This window comes from Melanotaenia boesemani, chromosome 3 (genome assembly GCF_017639745.1).
Source record: "Melanotaenia boesemani isolate fMelBoe1 chromosome 3, fMelBoe1.pri, whole genome shotgun sequence".
In the NCBI taxonomy this organism is placed as follows: Eukaryota; Metazoa; Chordata; class Actinopteri; order Atheriniformes; family Melanotaeniidae; genus Melanotaenia; species Melanotaenia boesemani.
The window spans coordinates 33,939,080-33,955,597 of record NC_055684.1 but is presented as its reverse complement, the minus strand read 5'-3'; the positions used below and the strand labels follow the sequence as shown (position 1 = coordinate 33,955,597).

The 16,518-nt window shown below is 37.4% G+C and overlaps 1 protein-coding gene across 1 annotated transcript in view; it reads left to right on the top strand.

Moving 5' to 3' along the window:
* Nucleotides 1–3,401: 3,401 nt before the first annotated feature.
* The window catches only part of LOC121637216 (uncharacterized protein KIAA1755-like), a 28,350-nt gene continuing 15,233 nt past the window's right edge, over nt 3,402–16,518 (top strand). The window contains exons 1-2 of the mRNA XM_041981223.1: nt 3,402–3,693; nt 16,155–16,352. Coding sequence (XP_041837157.1) covers nt 3,691–3,693; nt 16,155–16,352 — 201 coding nt within the window. The 5' untranslated portion in view covers nt 3,402–3,690. The remainder of the gene's footprint in view (nt 3,694–16,154; nt 16,353–16,518) is intronic.

Sequence of the window (16,518 nt, the reverse complement as noted above, 5' to 3'; positions counted from 1 at the left end):
GCAGTATGGATGGCGATTTTATTGTACATTTGTAAGCATTGCCCCAAACAGAATTGCTCCTTGACAGTTTGCTTTGTACTTGTCTTCCAGTTTATTTTATTATCTATTATTATCCAAGAAACTAGTGTCTGTACATTCTTTCGATGTCTGCTGCATCTATGTGTATCTGTACTTGTGTATTCTTATTGTAGTTGGTGAATAACATGAACTTGCTTCTACTTTAGTTTAATGATAATTTGTTTCTGTCAAACTATATTTTCAGCTTGCTCATTTCAGTCGTGATCATCCCTAGTAGTTCATGTAAGTCCTCCCAGAACAAAAAAAATACTAGTGTCATCTCTGAATAATAATAATAAATAAAGGGCTATTATCATTGATCCCAGTACTTTATAATAGGACTGTCAAAATTAATGTGTTAAAGCACAGAGATTAATCTGTGGAATTACTGCATTAATTTTTAACATATTAATGTATGAACAACAAAGCAATAAATTATACCATAAAAGTCAGAACTTGTCATTATCTCTGCGAGAGAGGCTGAGTTTGGACATGTAGGTTGTAGGACATGTAGGACTGGGTGAGTCCAGTCCACCAAAAACTACTTTACTCTCATTATTTATGAAGATTCTCGCAGTTTCCACATTACTTACATTAAAGTATTGATATTATCACACTAGTATAGATCGAGAGATACCAGCATTGGTATGGACATTATCAATATTTAGATTGATACACCCACTAAAATAAACTTTTTTAATAAGCACACATTTTCTTTATTTGTAAAATTTTGACTCAATAACTGAATAGTCATGGTTCAGAGTTTTGATATTGAGTCTTGATATTGATTATATAGAAAATATAAGTTGAAAACATTTATGAATAATCTTAGCTGCTTTTAATTTATTATTTTTTTATTTTGTTGTGTTTATTCTCTCATTTCACAAACAGTAACATGGTGATACTGTTAATTCTGCTGCGTTCAATATGTAAAATATTTCACAACAACATATATAGTTCCCACCCTGCAGGATTAAACAGAAACACTGTCTGCTGTACCAAACACCTCCATCTATTTATTGTCAAAAATAGTGAAAGAATCTTGCAGTTCAACACATCTTGATCCAAGATTGTTCTATGTCCCTAAAGTATAGCCAAGTTTCGAGCAGTCTTTTATGATGAATTTATTGATATAAACAAGTCAAGTTAAACATAATCAAGTTGCAGCCACTGAGCTTTGAAGAATATCAGCATGCAGGTGATATATATATATATATATGCATTCTGGGACAACAAGTAAGAGCTGCAGAGACTTTGCTGTCTTTGGGACTCGCTGGACCTCAGTCCATTCTTATATTGGACTGGTCCACAATCCTCTCCTATTTGCCAGACAAACTGACAAACTGACTGGGTTGAGTAAAGCTTTCTGGGTGAAACTGATGTGCTGTAAGCACTGTGTCAATGGATAACAGCAGTTTGGGGTGTGTGTGATGTGTAAAGTCAACAGCAGAGGTTTGCATGCTAAAAAGTAAAAAAATAAAACATAAAAATTGAAATTTACATTTACATTAAATTGGCATGACATGTCTTGATTTTGCCACATTTTTGAGAGTGCGCTGCTGAGACACAGACAGATCTGAACCAAATTTTATCCTTTATTTTGCAATCAGGCTGCTAAAAAGGATGTGTGGTTTACAAAAACTGGTTCAGAAATGTACTTTTATGGCCTGTGGGCTTAAGGACTAGTCAGAATCTGTGCTCATTCTTTAACTGAAGTGAATAGATGTAGGATCTGTAGTGAGTCTCTTTAACAGGCAAGTAGCAAAAGCTAAAACACAACTTGCTTTTTCATCTACATTAATGTTCTCTCTGAGAAGGAACCTTTTTGACTTAAGTATTCCTGTCAGCAATACAAGATTTGCTTTATACTGTAGGTGCACCCCAGAAACAACAACACACCAATCAACTTGTTTTTGCATGCTTGGTATTGTTTTCAAAGTGGACACAATGACATTGCCTCATGACTCTATTGAATCATTAGCCATATTCAGAATTGGAAAAAAAGCTTTAAAGGGCCAAGGAATGTTCCTCTAAATGTTCATACCAGCTTACGCCCTTGACTGGACCGGTGCCTAATAGGAAGTCAGAACTCACATAAGCTTAGGGCACATGTTTTTTTTTTTTTTACTGCCATCTAAAGACTTTCTTTTAGCAACCACATTTAACACACAGGCTGCTGATCATTACAAAAGAAAGAAATGACATACTTAAGCAAATGAGAAAGAGCGAAATAATGTGTCCTATTCTAAGAAAATTGCCTTAATTTGATGGTTTACAGTGAAGGACAAATTTGCCTTTTCTCTCACTCAAAGAAAAACATGTGAGGAATGTTTTAAAAGTGCATTTTCTGCTGAGTGGGAACCAAGAAAAGTTTTTCTCATATTTCCAGCTGCAGCTTTACCTGAACATTTGATTAAAAGAAGCATATTCAGCTCCCTTTCCTCATGGTGGAGATATTTCATGGACTTCCATGTAATTTCTGGAATTTGAATGAAAAAAAAGACAGAGGTGGAGGCCAGTTGTGAGCTGCTAGTCCAAACTGCCCAGTCACATGCACTCTCTGGTAGAAGTAAATAGTGGGCTGTCAATCTTTTTTCCTCAAGGAATGCCACTATGATGATTCCTTTATTCTGCATCAGCAGGTCCTGGGTTTTATTCTCAGTACACCCTCTTTATATTTTTCATTTCGAGTCATAATGTAAATAGTGGTCCATAGGGTGTAGTCCTACATTCCTCTGACCTATAATGTGGAGGTACTGAAGAGGTAAGCTTCACACGGCTGCTTGGCTTGGACCTCTGCAGGGAATCCCTCTGTTGCCTTTCCTTTTGATATATGTGTTAAACACTGGGCAGTCTGCCGGAAGACAATTGCTAAAGAAAGGAAATGAGAAAGCCTGGAGCAGACACTGCAGTCTATGAGGTAAAGGAGAGAAAAGAAAGACTGCCTTAAACCTCTAAACAATCCTAGTGATTAAAATAGAAAGAAAGGGGCCACAAACAAGGGGCTGGATTTTTGCAGCTCTGGGCCAAATGAGTGTGCTTGCATCTATGCATGCTTATGCATGTGTGGGTCTACATGCATGCCAGAATAGGATGTGGAAATATTTAGATTCTTATAAAGCATACAGTAACAGATAAAGCACACTCACTGTGTCTGTGAATGCCTTGCAGTTGTGGCATATTGTTAGTGTGCTTGGGTGTGTGATAAAGGCTGTGTGTTTGAGAAAGAAACTGAAAAGCCTGGAGGGGGATTTCCTCTGAAAGGCAGCGCTTTTCTCCTCCCCCTCTCAGCCAAGCTCTCCTTCCCTCCTTCCCCCCTTTCTCTCACCCCCGACACTCAGCGGTGCAAACGAAAGAGAAGTAAAAGAGAAGCTGAAGGATCAACAGGCAGATTGACAATTTGTGTCTCTCTGTGCCACATACTCAAAGTGTGTGAAGAATGGAGTTGACTTTACTTATTTTTCAATCAAGGCAACTCTCTGTCATGTGGATGTACTTCAGCCAGCTGCTTTTGTTGATGTACTAAACATGGCAAGTCTCCCAGCACAGTGCCAAGGGAGGCAGTCTGGAGAGGATTATCAGGACCAAAAATGAAAAAACTTTCTGCCTGTTAGAGGAAAAGCTCCAACAAACATGGTAAAGTAGCGTCTAAGTTGGTCTCCTCTGTGTTTGTTCTCTTCCTGTCTATTGTTGATTTCTGTCTCAAGAGTGAAAGTGCTCTACTGACCTAGTAGCTCCAAAAGTGTCTGGTTGGGCAAGTGATTTTGTTTCTCTCTGTGGCTTTGCGAACCATGTGCGAGTAAAGTTTGGGAACCATAATATCTTGTTTACACACAGAAACCCCACCAACACAACAAAGATTTAAGAGTAACTTTAGTTTTAGGATTTTTGACCTGTTGCAAAATAGTGTGCACTTTTCCACTGCATATTCTTTGTTCTGTTTTTTGTGAAAATGTATCTATGAAAAACGTGCATAGTGCAACATCTAAAGCTTTTTGTTGTCCCAAGCAGCTTGCAGCATCCCACATTTTTAAGTGTCTGCACACTAACACAGAGGGAGGCAAATTGTCTTTTGTTTTGAATCTTAAAGTCCTTTGATTAGGACTTCATTGATGCGGATTGCACACATGCTTTAGTGAGTGGAAAGTGTTTTTGTGAATAAATGATTAGACTGTTTTGCATGTGAACAAAAAAGATTCTCTGGTTTGGTGTTTGGCTCTTTGAAAAGTTCAAACCACAGAGTTTTTTTATGACTGGAGAGGACTGGTCTAATCCCTCTCACAACAGATTCTAATTACTAACAAATAAGCCGCAAGATGGGAACATGTTAGTTTCAGGAATGGGTTTTATATACATGTTGCTGCTACTGAAAAATGTTAAAATTAAAGGAATAATGTATACTTATCTTGTCCTCATCTTAAAGCAAAACACATAGCATTCAAGTAAAGTACAATATTTGTTAAATATCCGGTTTCAGCTTTCTAATTACTGCACATACCTTTCTCCTATAGATGATATAAAAACCAAACAGACCCACAGCATCTAAGCATGCAATAAGTAACACTTTTACAGAAAGCAGGAGTGAAGGATGTTTAAAGAAGTCCAGACAAGACTGTACTTCGCCCCCCAATTCTCATCCACTGCAGCAAATGTTTTGCAGCAGCTTATACTGCTCTGTCTGTTTGTTTTACCTAAGACATGAGTGGCATTTTCCTCCATGGCCACCCTGACTTACAGTGATATGAGCCTACAGCGTCTAAATAATCTGATTACTGCACTGGGCAACACCAGGAGGTTCTACCTTTAGTAAACACTCAACAACTTAACAAAACCCAGATCCCTGTCTTGGTGCTGTGCATTTCATTTGCATTTAGTTACTGTGTGACAATTACAAACATAAGTGATTCATTCATCTGCTAGCAAGGTCAAGCACTCTCTTTTAAAGGCCGTCGATCAAGCCTGTTTTTTTTTTTTTCTTTTTCTGTCAGTTCACTGTAAACACAGGGAACCAGTGCATGATGGTAATATTTTATGTTATGGTTTTCAAAGCTTATACTAATTCATGCAAAATCCAATGTGTGCATTAGCTTAGCTTAGTAGTTAATAAGTTCAAGTTCAGTTAGCTGATACACTAGTCAAAAAGGCCAGGTAAATGAGGGCAAAAAGAAATATGTCATTCGGTCTTTTGCACCTAAGCACCTGCACAAGAAGAAAATACATAATCTCTTTAGTTGCTAAGTGCTCCACTCGGTCAATGTTCACAAGCTTTCTGCTGTTTCATACTGGGTAGCTGTTTTTCTTTTTTTTTTTTTTTTGTGTTTGTTTTTTTTACAGGTTTTTGTGCTGAAAATAACCCAGCAATACTTTAGAGAGCAGCAGGACTCTCCAAGCTGTGGACTACGAATATCAAAGATATTAGCTGAAAGTTATACCAAATATCCCTAAAAGTGGAGTGAATTAAAAAAATATATCTTTGGTTTCATAACAAGACATCCGTTTTGAGACACATGAAATAATTTTATCCATTGTAAATAATATATAGGTTATAGTGACTTTAAGTCTTTAAACAAGTGGCTGGTCAGACTATTCACATATGCTGAGTAATCTATAGTCTAATAAATTAATCTATTATATGCTGTGAGACTATATCCAAATTTAGTTTGGCTTAGGGCATATCAACCATTGCAGTCACAGCTGTGACCCTCTGTGAAGTGTTAGAAGTGGCTCTTTCCACTGCTGGTTACAAGTCACATCCCATCATTGAATCAAAGAATACTCCCTACTGCTGTTCTTGCTATAATTTTAATGACTCTGCTGAGACAGAGAAGAAACATCCGAATCGCAGTATAACCATGACTAGATCAGAAAACTTGTTTGTTCCCTGCAGTTCCATGCACCAAGTTCAGTGTCAGTACATGACACCAAAGCTGAGGTCTGAGCTCCCTTCCTCTATAGCAGCTTTTGTTGCAAATCTTAATCATCCATTACAAACATGGCTAAAATCCCATAGATTGATTTTTATAAGAACTGGTGCAAGCATAATCTGTATGGTGCAAATTTACAAAAATTTGTAATAATTCTTTCAGCAAAATGTAATGTGGGTTTGGATCAGGAAGGTGGACAGCCATGTGGATCTATCATGTCATTAAGAGACACAAGGATTTAAGAATTTATTTTTTTTAAGTCAACCACATTAAACGTGGATTTAGTCATTTTGGTCTTAAACATTTATTACCACAAGGCAGCTATTTAACCAGACAAAATGTGTGCTTCCACTCCTATAAAAGATTAACTTATTCATTTAAATTCTTTTATATGAGGAAAAATTTTCATTAAAAAACTTTTAAATATTTTACTTTGTATAATTACCAACAGTGTATTTAATATTTAATAGTTAATTAAAAGCTTTTACAGTTTACATTATATGATTGTTTTTATCACAAACATGGTCACATGCATCACTGTATCTTTTTTCTCATGTCATCCAGTTTATTTGCACAAAAAAAACAGCCTTGTTAACCCATCGCTGTTCCTTTTAGACTGGGGGTGTCAAACTCTGGTCCTTGAGGGCCACTACCCTGCAGGTTTTTGTTGTTTCCCTGCTCTAACACACCTGAGTCAAATCAAATGGATCCAACAGCTTCTTGTCAACTTCTTTACAATGACCCATTAATTTCAGTTAAAAACCTGAAGGATAGTGGCCCTTGAGGACCAAAGTTTAAAACTTGTGTCTTAGACAATTCGCACATACCAAACAGAGGTGGACTTGTGCCATACTGATACAAAAAACAAGCTAGCACCATGGAACCACTTAAGGAAAGTTATACTACAACATAAACAGCATCCACAGCATTATCAAGCTTTTTACTCACCAGTCTGGAAGAAAATTTACTGCCCAAAAATGGTCTCCAGTGAAAAAAAGTTACTCCAATATTTTTATTTATTTTGGATATTTTTCATTTATTTTTATTTTTTCTCACTTTGTATCTTCTTTGAATAATCTCAGTGCTTTTTTATGTGGTAATTTGTTTTGCTACCGCCAACACCAGCTTCCAGTTCCTCCTCTTTTTCTAACCCCATGTCAGGTCGTCAAAATCTACTATCCTTCTACTTTTAGATGCATCCATTCTCTAACACACCTCAATCAACTGGCTTGTTACCAGGCCTCTGCAGAGCAAAATGACATGCGGCTGAGGGAATTCAGCAGTTTAATACAGGTGTGTTGGAGAAGGGTTGCGTCATAGATGCTGTTTGTTTTATATAAAAATATCATTGATACTGCTTTTTATCATTTCTCAAATTTATATCTGTTTAACATTGTTTTCCACCACCTTAAACAGTCATAAGGTAAAACAGGTTTTTACTTGAACCCCCCCATCTTGTCCTGCAAGTTTTTGATGTTTCCCTGCTCCAACACACCTTGTTCAAATGGATGAATCAATGCATAGAACCTTCCTAGAGCTTCTGCAGCCAAGGTCTGCAAGCCAGGTCTGCTGGCTACCCAGCTCACACTGCACCCGACCCCCACGGCCCCTCCTGCAGGTGGTGAGCCCGCAGGAGGGCCTCCTGGACGCCTCCATGGTGAGGTGTTCCAGGCACGTCCCACAGGGAAAAGACCCCAGGAGAAAACCCAGGACACGCTGGAGGGATTACATCTCTTAGGTGGCCTGGGAATGCCTCGGGATCCCCCCCGACAAGCTGGCAAATGTAGCTAGGCAAAGGGAAGAGGGAAGTCTGGGCATCCCTGCTTAGGCACCTGCGACCCAACCTGACCCCCGATAATGGATGGATGGATGTATAGAACTTAATAGGTTGTTGGATTTGTTCGATTTGAATTTGATGTATTGGAGCAAGGAAACTTGGCACTAAAGGACCAGGGCTTTCCTGGGGCCTACAAGACCTACTTTACAGCTGTAACTTACTGGTTTCTCTGGGGACATAAACATGACATTGGGTGAAAAGAGTCAGTCCCTGATCAGTTTACCAGGTCTGCTCCTCTACTAAACACTAAAGGCAAAACAGGATGGACAGAAAAAATACACATAGGTGTTTTTGCAGCTTTACTGTTAGCCTGTAATTATATAAATCTGCCTTTTGGAGCTGTGGAATCCTAATTTGTTTTATTTTTCTTTAGTCGGGAAGTCAAGACTGTGGAGCTGTGAACTGTTCTTTGAATGTATTTATTATCTCTGTATTGGAAAAGTGGGTCAAACTCAACAGACAGTCCAGCATATTTTCAAAACAGAACAAAGTCTTGGAAAAATGTATGTGTCTGAACAGTTTGCAAGTCAGTTCTCAGCAAAAACTTAATTTAGACATGTAGTGGCTATTGCAACATGTCTTTATAAACACGCACAAGCTAACAAATCTTTTCTGCAATAGATTAATTGACTTTGCCAAGCTTCACTTATATGATTGACTTTTTTCTAATTTCTTGGCCAAATAGACATAAAAAGTTGCACAGCAGGAACTATTATGGTGTATGAGAGTTTCCAAAAAAACACAATTTCAGTGTTATTCCTGACGTTTTGCCAGAATGCAAGAAGCTTTGTTAGGTTATGTTTAAAGGGAGAGGTTCTTCACATTCCAAAAAAATAATTTTAAACTTTTTAAATGATACACACAGAATTTATTTTTTTAAGGATGCCTGGGCAAACACATAGTGCATCCTGTATCAAATACCTTACTGGAAATTGGTGCAGCTTAGTTAACTGTTCGCCTGTCTGATCTTGTAGCTGCATGACAGAAGACTGAGATATTTTATTGACTCTTTCCACACAGTGTTATCCGTGGGTCAGTTAAGGATGCAGGCATAGCTTGGGAGCACTTCTTTTTAAATGATACTCTTGCCCAGAACTGCAGCTGTGAGTCAGAATGTTTTTTCCAAAAAAGATGACAGCAGAGATTCATGCTGCATTCTAACACATTTGATTTATAGTCCTATGAGATTCTTCCAGCGTGACTATCTACTGCAGTGTTGTATTGAGATTTCCAAATTACAAACTGTACACTCTTTGTTCATTATGAGCAGATTTAAGTTCGATTAATGAGTCTCTTGTGTAATCGAAGCCCAGCTCACCCACAAACTGTTTGAATTCTTGAAGACAAAAAAAGGCACCACCAGAAATCCGACACACTATTTATGTGCCCTTTTCACTTTAGAAACAGAGCTGAAGTTCCTCTGAGCTGCAAACTGTATTTGTGAATAAAAGGAGAGCCATGTTTACTCCTGGCAGAAGGAAACTCAAATACTTAACATTTCTAATTTAGTCTTGGTGGAGCCTATTTATTGGTTTAAAGTATTTCAGATGGCAAATGAGCTTCTCTGCTGAGTTAAGCAGGATATAGAGCTGTGTCATCACCAAACAGGAGAGGCTGAATGTTGAGAAGGGAGTAACTGAGGGACGATCACATGTTTTTAATTACTCTATGGCTAACACTGACTAATTCTGTAATGTTGATTACGACTGTGGTTGCTCCAAGACACAACACTGTTTCAATTTGGCTGTTGTGGGAAACCAGTAAGAGCAAAACACACTATGGGGGGGGAAAAAAAAGACTCATGTGATTATTTTTTTCCTGAGAATGGTTGTAGATATCATACTAATAATGCATAATAACGCCATTTTAATCATTCTGAACCTGGTGTGATCATGGGTTTTTGTATAGGGCATTAATGATTTTACGATTTTTTTGTTTGATTTTTCCAAACCAGGTAAATTAAATGGAATATAAAAAAGAAAAAAACAGAAAAACAAAACAACAAAAGACTAAAACCTCAGTGCTAGAGAAAATTCAACTCACATGGGAACTGAATTTGGGTCTCCAGGGCAAAGGTCCAACTTTCAAATGTGGATTTGTTTTCTGGCTGATGAATCATGTGCTTCTGCAGGATGTACATACTTTAAGAAGTGAAAGCTCTGAGATAAAACCTAAATGAACCATTTTGTTCTTCCGCAACTTGGGTACATTTTTGTCTAAATACACTTTATCAATAATGTGATTTTCTCTTCTTAAAGTTTAGTTTGGTCACCTCTTGAATATTTTGACAGGACCGTACATGCCTAAATCAGGCAGTCTGTAGGATCTAATCGCAGGTCTTAACTTAACCGTCACTATTGCTTATGTTTTGGATTTGGCTTGGAAATGAAGTGAGAGTCCACTTCTTGAGAGGAATGTCAAGAACCAATCAGAACAGAGAAATCAAGTAAATGCTTTCAACATGTCACATAAGAGCCATGTCCTTTCAGTTAAGGTTAATCTCCTACACCATTACATTGTAGTCAGCTTAACTTGGCTCATCTTGACCTGTTGTGGTTGATAATACAAATACACATTGTGCGATACATGCCTTGACAGGTTGTTTATATCACAGCTCAAACATGAGGTGAAACTTTCTTTAACCACAGCCTGAAGCAGTCCGTTGAAACCTGCAATTACTTGCTCAATAGCAAACTCTGCGAAAAAAAAAAAAAAAAAAAAAAAAACCCAGGGGGCCTAAATGGTGGACAAGACAAAGAGAGAGTGAACCTTTAAAACAAATGCCTCTTGTCCACGCTGGCGTGTCTATTCAGGTCAAACAATGACCTTTGTTGGAGACTAGAGCTCTTTCTAGAGTTAAATCTTAGGCTGCAGTGGACAATGATGAGGAGAGAGGGAATCCCCTTGTCGTGACTATGAAGAGGAGGCAGTGGTGGAATGTGGCCAGCTGGAAATTGATGAAAACAGCAGTCTCTGCAGACCTAGATGAAGGTTTGGATTTATGCTAGACTGAATGCTCCATAGTGACTGATTGTGGGAGTAAAATACTTTGGAAAATAACAGTATTTCTCAGTACAAGCTAGTAACTGAATAAACTAATGCACTACATGATTTGAAAACAAAAGTTTTTACTACGATGTAGGGAAGCAATGATTTCTGGATACTAGAAAAGTGTTTAAATGAAAACCATTTTAATAGTTGCTAAAACAAGTAAAAGTTGCAAAATTATATTGGAATTCAGTGCAAGATTACAAGAAAGCACAGGATTATTTATTCTGTATTGTAAAGTGGTTGACATCATCGCTCACTGTGTTCACAGAGTGAGGACCAAGGAGGCATGTTAAAACTTTGAGAGTATGTAGTGCATCATGTGGGCCCACAACCAAGATTAAATGTGTAGGGCTTCCAAATTCTCATGAATTCTGCATGTAGTTAACCTACATCCACCTTCCAGTATTGCTAATTTATTTTGCTCTAAAATGGTAAAATTACAACTGTGATTGGCTAAAGGTATTGCCTGCAGTCGTCACAGTTTGCTCCTTTGCTCATCTCTTGTCTGAGAAGAATTCATGCTGAACCTTAAAAGTCTAAGCTTATTTGACATGTCTGGCAGTGCTGTAATGAGATACATAAGGACTCCCAACACCATCAGTCACCTTCCCTCAATGCATTTGGTTGGTTAGACAGAGCTGAGCTAAAAGCTTAGTAAATCTGAAGAGGGTCTCCCTCATGTATTACTTGTCAAACCACCCACACAGATGACTTCCAGTCACAGAAAAATGTTGCTATTTTAGCTAGACTTCACAAAAACCTTTATTATCTCACTTCAACAGAGGAGCAGAGGAGTTTGGGATGATGATGTAGCAACAATTTCCAGACAAGTTAAGATGGTTTAAATTGCTGGAAAAACATCACAAGTGAATAGATAAGGAAGTACAGATAGTAAATGGTTTTTACTAATCCCTGTGATCATAAAATGCTGAGATTTTTCTATTTATTTTAATATCTTATTTCACTTTACATTACTTTTTACTAGTTAAATATTACTTGTTGTTTGCTATGCAGCTCCCGTAAATAAACATTGTAAGGCATTTGGGGTGATTAGGGATTATTTATTATTATTTTTTTAATGCTTTACATTGAAACAGAACCTCTGCCATGTTTAGAATCTCTACCTTCAAGCAAGTGACACAAAACACTGCACATGCATCTCTTTGAAAAACATCATTTTGACATCTGTGCTGAGCATCCAGATGCAAATTCATAATTATTTTTCCCCATCTGCTGGAATCAAATAATTCCATTCAGTGCTTTTTCACATTTTATCTCAAATTTAGTGCATTCATCCACTCTGATGCACTGTTAATGAACTTAATAAATTTGTGGAAACATAAAAGAAATCAGGGCCAAACTGCAGCCACTGAAACAAAGTACATACATACTGAGTAAACTGAATTTCTCAGCACTGAGCTGTGTTTTATTAGATATGACCTCAGGTTTACTGTTAGCTTTGAGAAATACAGTGGAACCCAAAGTTCAATGGCTGCAGTCGGTCTAAAACAGCTGTGATGCATTACCATTCAAGAGTCTGCCTCAAAGGTATTCTGCTCTCCAGTTCTCATTTTCTCTATTGTGACAGATGTGCACAATCAGAAAAAGGAAGGAATTCTTTTCTTCTGAGGACATGCAATGACTACAAGGCTGCAAAGACTGAGAATACTGAGCTCCCAAATATTGATATAGTTATCCAACATCCTACTCTTTGTTCTGGGTCAGCATTAGCTCATTTAAACAAAATTGCCTTGTCCAAAATACAGTCCAACTAACTGTGTATAAAAAGTTAGACGGGATTCTGCTGACATACAAGGATGGCTATAAACAACAACTAAAATTTTTATCACATTTATTTTTGGTATGTTTTATGTGCAGAGTGTATAGAAATGTCTCTTCATCTGCCAAAACAGCTCCAGCGCCAACCAGTATGAGGTCTTTGAAGCTCCTGCACTTGTATTTACCCCGAGCTCCTCTGGTCCTGGTTCAGTCATCAAGCTAGACAAAGAGGGTGCAGGGAGCTAAAAGCAGAGGCTTTTGGGGGCTGGGAGATTACTGTAACACAGCAAGCTACTGAGAAAAGGCTGCTTGAATAGCACACCTGCTGTTGTTGGTGATGGCCAGTCCAGATGTAAAAGAGGCCCTAATGTTCTACAGTCACTTCAACATGAAGATTGTGCCTTTTTCTTTCATCCAACTGAGGCATTTTATAACATAACAATTGAACATATCAGTACCGCTTTGCTATTGGTGTTGCATTAGAAAAACATCAGCTAATTAGCTCCAGGTGTATTAAACAAAATATTTTCACGCTACAGTCCAGTACAGTCCAGTACTTTGATTTATGAGTAAAAAATACATGCAAAATTGTTACCTTTCACATTTGCATTAGCTTTACCATGTACTTAGTGCAAATTAACAAAATGCTAACATGCTTGTATGCTAATTTGGTAAATATGCATAGCACCATACCTGCTAAAGTTAGCAAATGTATTGATGCTTTCATGCTGTTAGTGCTGAAATTCACACAATAATAATACACAATACACAAAAGAAGAAGAAGGGGGTTGTGTCTGATGGTTTGGCATGACTTTGATAATCACATAGTTGAGTTTTTCCTTGTTCTTATGGATGGAAGCTTATTAAACAGCTCTGTGTGCAGGAGATTTTTAGTTTTGAGAACAAATTAGGAAAATTGTTCCAGTAATTTTCTGGTTTAACTGTGGATGTGAAGATCAAAGACATTTTTTTTTTTTTACTAAACATTTGCTTTAAAACACATTTTACAGATAGCTGACATCTAAGTCCCAGATAACTTTAACTGTCACATTAACCTGTCAGATCAAAAGCACAGTACATGCAGTGTTCATTATGTGTAAAATGCTTGGCTGTTGTTTTCTAATCGACTGTAATCTCAGATATCAAAACACCCCCAACTTAAAACCAAGCTTACAGCAGAACTGATTCCCCAAAAATGCTTTAAAGATCCTTTCAATCCTTTCATCTGAATTGTTTCCGTGTGTTCTGCACATCTTCACTAATAGCACAGCTGGTGCTGGTACCTTGTCCATGGGGGCACTCAGAAGACGCAGACAACTCAAAGCAGACGTGTGCACACAGTAAAAACTAGCTCCATGTGGACCACTTGACATTAAGTGGTGTCATACACAGTTGTGTCTTTATGGGCATTTATACTGAAAAAAGATGCTTTGTTCTCCCTTTGAATTAAATCTCATGCTGTCCCTAGTCAGCTTCAGATTCAAAAGTTTTGTTTAAGTGTGTCCTGGCCAGACATGAAACTAGCTGTGTATACTCATGGAGGACAGACCTAATTATCTCCATCTCCAAAAGGTTCCACATTCACATGCTTATCCTTTATTAATGGTAATAAAGGTAGCATTTCACATTGTACTTATGAAAATAAATAAATACATAAATAACAATTAAAAAATTCCCAATGCTTTTTCATTGTCTATCTCACTTTAAATAAAAAACGTATTTCAAGAAAATTGAGATCAGTACAGAAAAAGCTTAAAAGTTGGCCAAAGCAAATGTTGTTTTGGAGTGGATAGCATTTCTTCTTGACATGCCTTGGCTATTTATTCATTCATTCATTCATTCATTCATTCATTCATTCATTCATTTCTTAGGAAGCCAAGGTTAAAACAAGCCATACACATGATCTTTGTAATTCATGGTCTCTCTTGTTACATGGTGTAATAGTTCTTATTCATGTGGGACCACTCGAACTTGAACTTGTTGTCTATACACTATATGAGGAGCCTTAGCTGTCAGTATCTAAGATGCAAATACAGTCACAATCTACATGATCTGAAATGTTATGAAATTGATCTCTTTAATCTACTTCTTTAAAACTCCTTTCAACATCGGGTTGGTGTGCATGTTCATGTGTGCATACATTTTTTAATCAAAATTATTTAATGTTATTAATTCAAAATAATGAATAAAACATTTAATACAACATTCAGGCTCCCTTCATGGGCCTGACTTATGTAGCCCTGACTGACTGACTGACTGACTGAATGAATGAATGAATGAATTATAATAATTTCATTGTGAGATCATGTCATTGTGTATATTAAATTTAAAAAATCTATTTCTATGTTACTGAAAGTGCTCAGTGGAACTATTTAGATATATTTTCCTATTCTTGTTTCTCTATTCTTACTCTGTGTTTGATGTGTAAATGCTTGCTGGGACTGTAAACCTCTCCTCTAACCAGAGCACTGAACAAATAAAGAAACGGAAGTCTGAGCCTGGAACAGCCATTTCTATGCACAACCCCCCCACACACACTCCCATTCCCTCTGATTGTGAGCAATTGTTGGGAATACTTTGAATTATAAGTCCAAATGAATAATGCCCTATATATAGTGACAGTTTAGATTAGTTCAGTTTTAATGATTTGCAATGAGATTTTTGTGGAGTGTGGTCTGACAGTTTGGGTTTTGCATTCTGTACATTTTTTTTTCTTAAATGTTCTGACAATCCAGAGCAGTGTAGGCTGAACTTATGTGATTTACATCACTACAGAGTAAGTAGTTTAAGAGAACTAATTATAATTAGAAAAATATTATTAGTGTTGGAGTTGTTTAATTCATTAGCTTCATTGTTGATATCATGCTGGATCTATGATAATGCTCCAAAACTGGACAAATCTAAATTTTGGAAAAGGTAATGTACTATTAATTAGGACAGTTTCTCTTAAGCATACAACATGGTTTTGAAGTAAAAAAAGTTTATCTATTGCACTGACTTTACGTTTATATGCTGTGGGCATGAGATGAACCAAAACTTAAAATAAAATTAAAGCCCTGCCTTTCTGAGACGTGGCTATATTTTAACCCTCTGCTCGAAAATTGCGTACCCATAATGAACTGAGTTTATCTCTACATACACAAGGTCTATTTGAATGTTTTTGGAGTTATAGTAAAGGGAGCACGTGAGATTTGTTGAGATGTGAAAATATCACTATATTTGTTACTGGTGAAAAAAATTTTACCTAGCTGGAGACTATCCCAGCAATTAGGAGGCAAGAGGCAGGTACATGCTGAACAGGTCACCAGGGCCAACACAGAGAGATGAACTCACACTCACTCCTAGGGAGAATTTAGTGACTGATTAACCTAACACACATGCCTTTGGAGCATAGAAGGAAACAGCAGCAGACAGTGGTGGTTAGGGTTATAAAAGGTCACATTAACTACAAAGTTTAAGGGACTGAAACTGAAACCCACTCACCTTTTTCTCCTCCTGTCCTTCAGAATCCAGAATCTCTGGACCTGTCTATTCAGAGTGCCCTGTCGGCCCTCTTCCCACCTTTTGAAGCCACAGCATCCATTGTCCTCAGTCAGCTGTTTCGCACCATTGACGAATGTTACCACGGCGATGCCCTGCAGTGCCTGCTGGACTTCCTTATTCCCTCCAAACACCTGCTGGAGAGTGTCCAACAGGCTGCATGTGTGAGTGCAAACTGTTCTATTTTGAAAAATTACTGCAAATGTTTCAGATTATAAAGCAAGAAAGGCAGAAGTGTAAACACTGAAATAGAAAACTGCAGCTTTTAAATGCACAAAAATATTTCACATTGGAAACGGACTCACTTGAGAGTAAATCAATTTGTTTGTA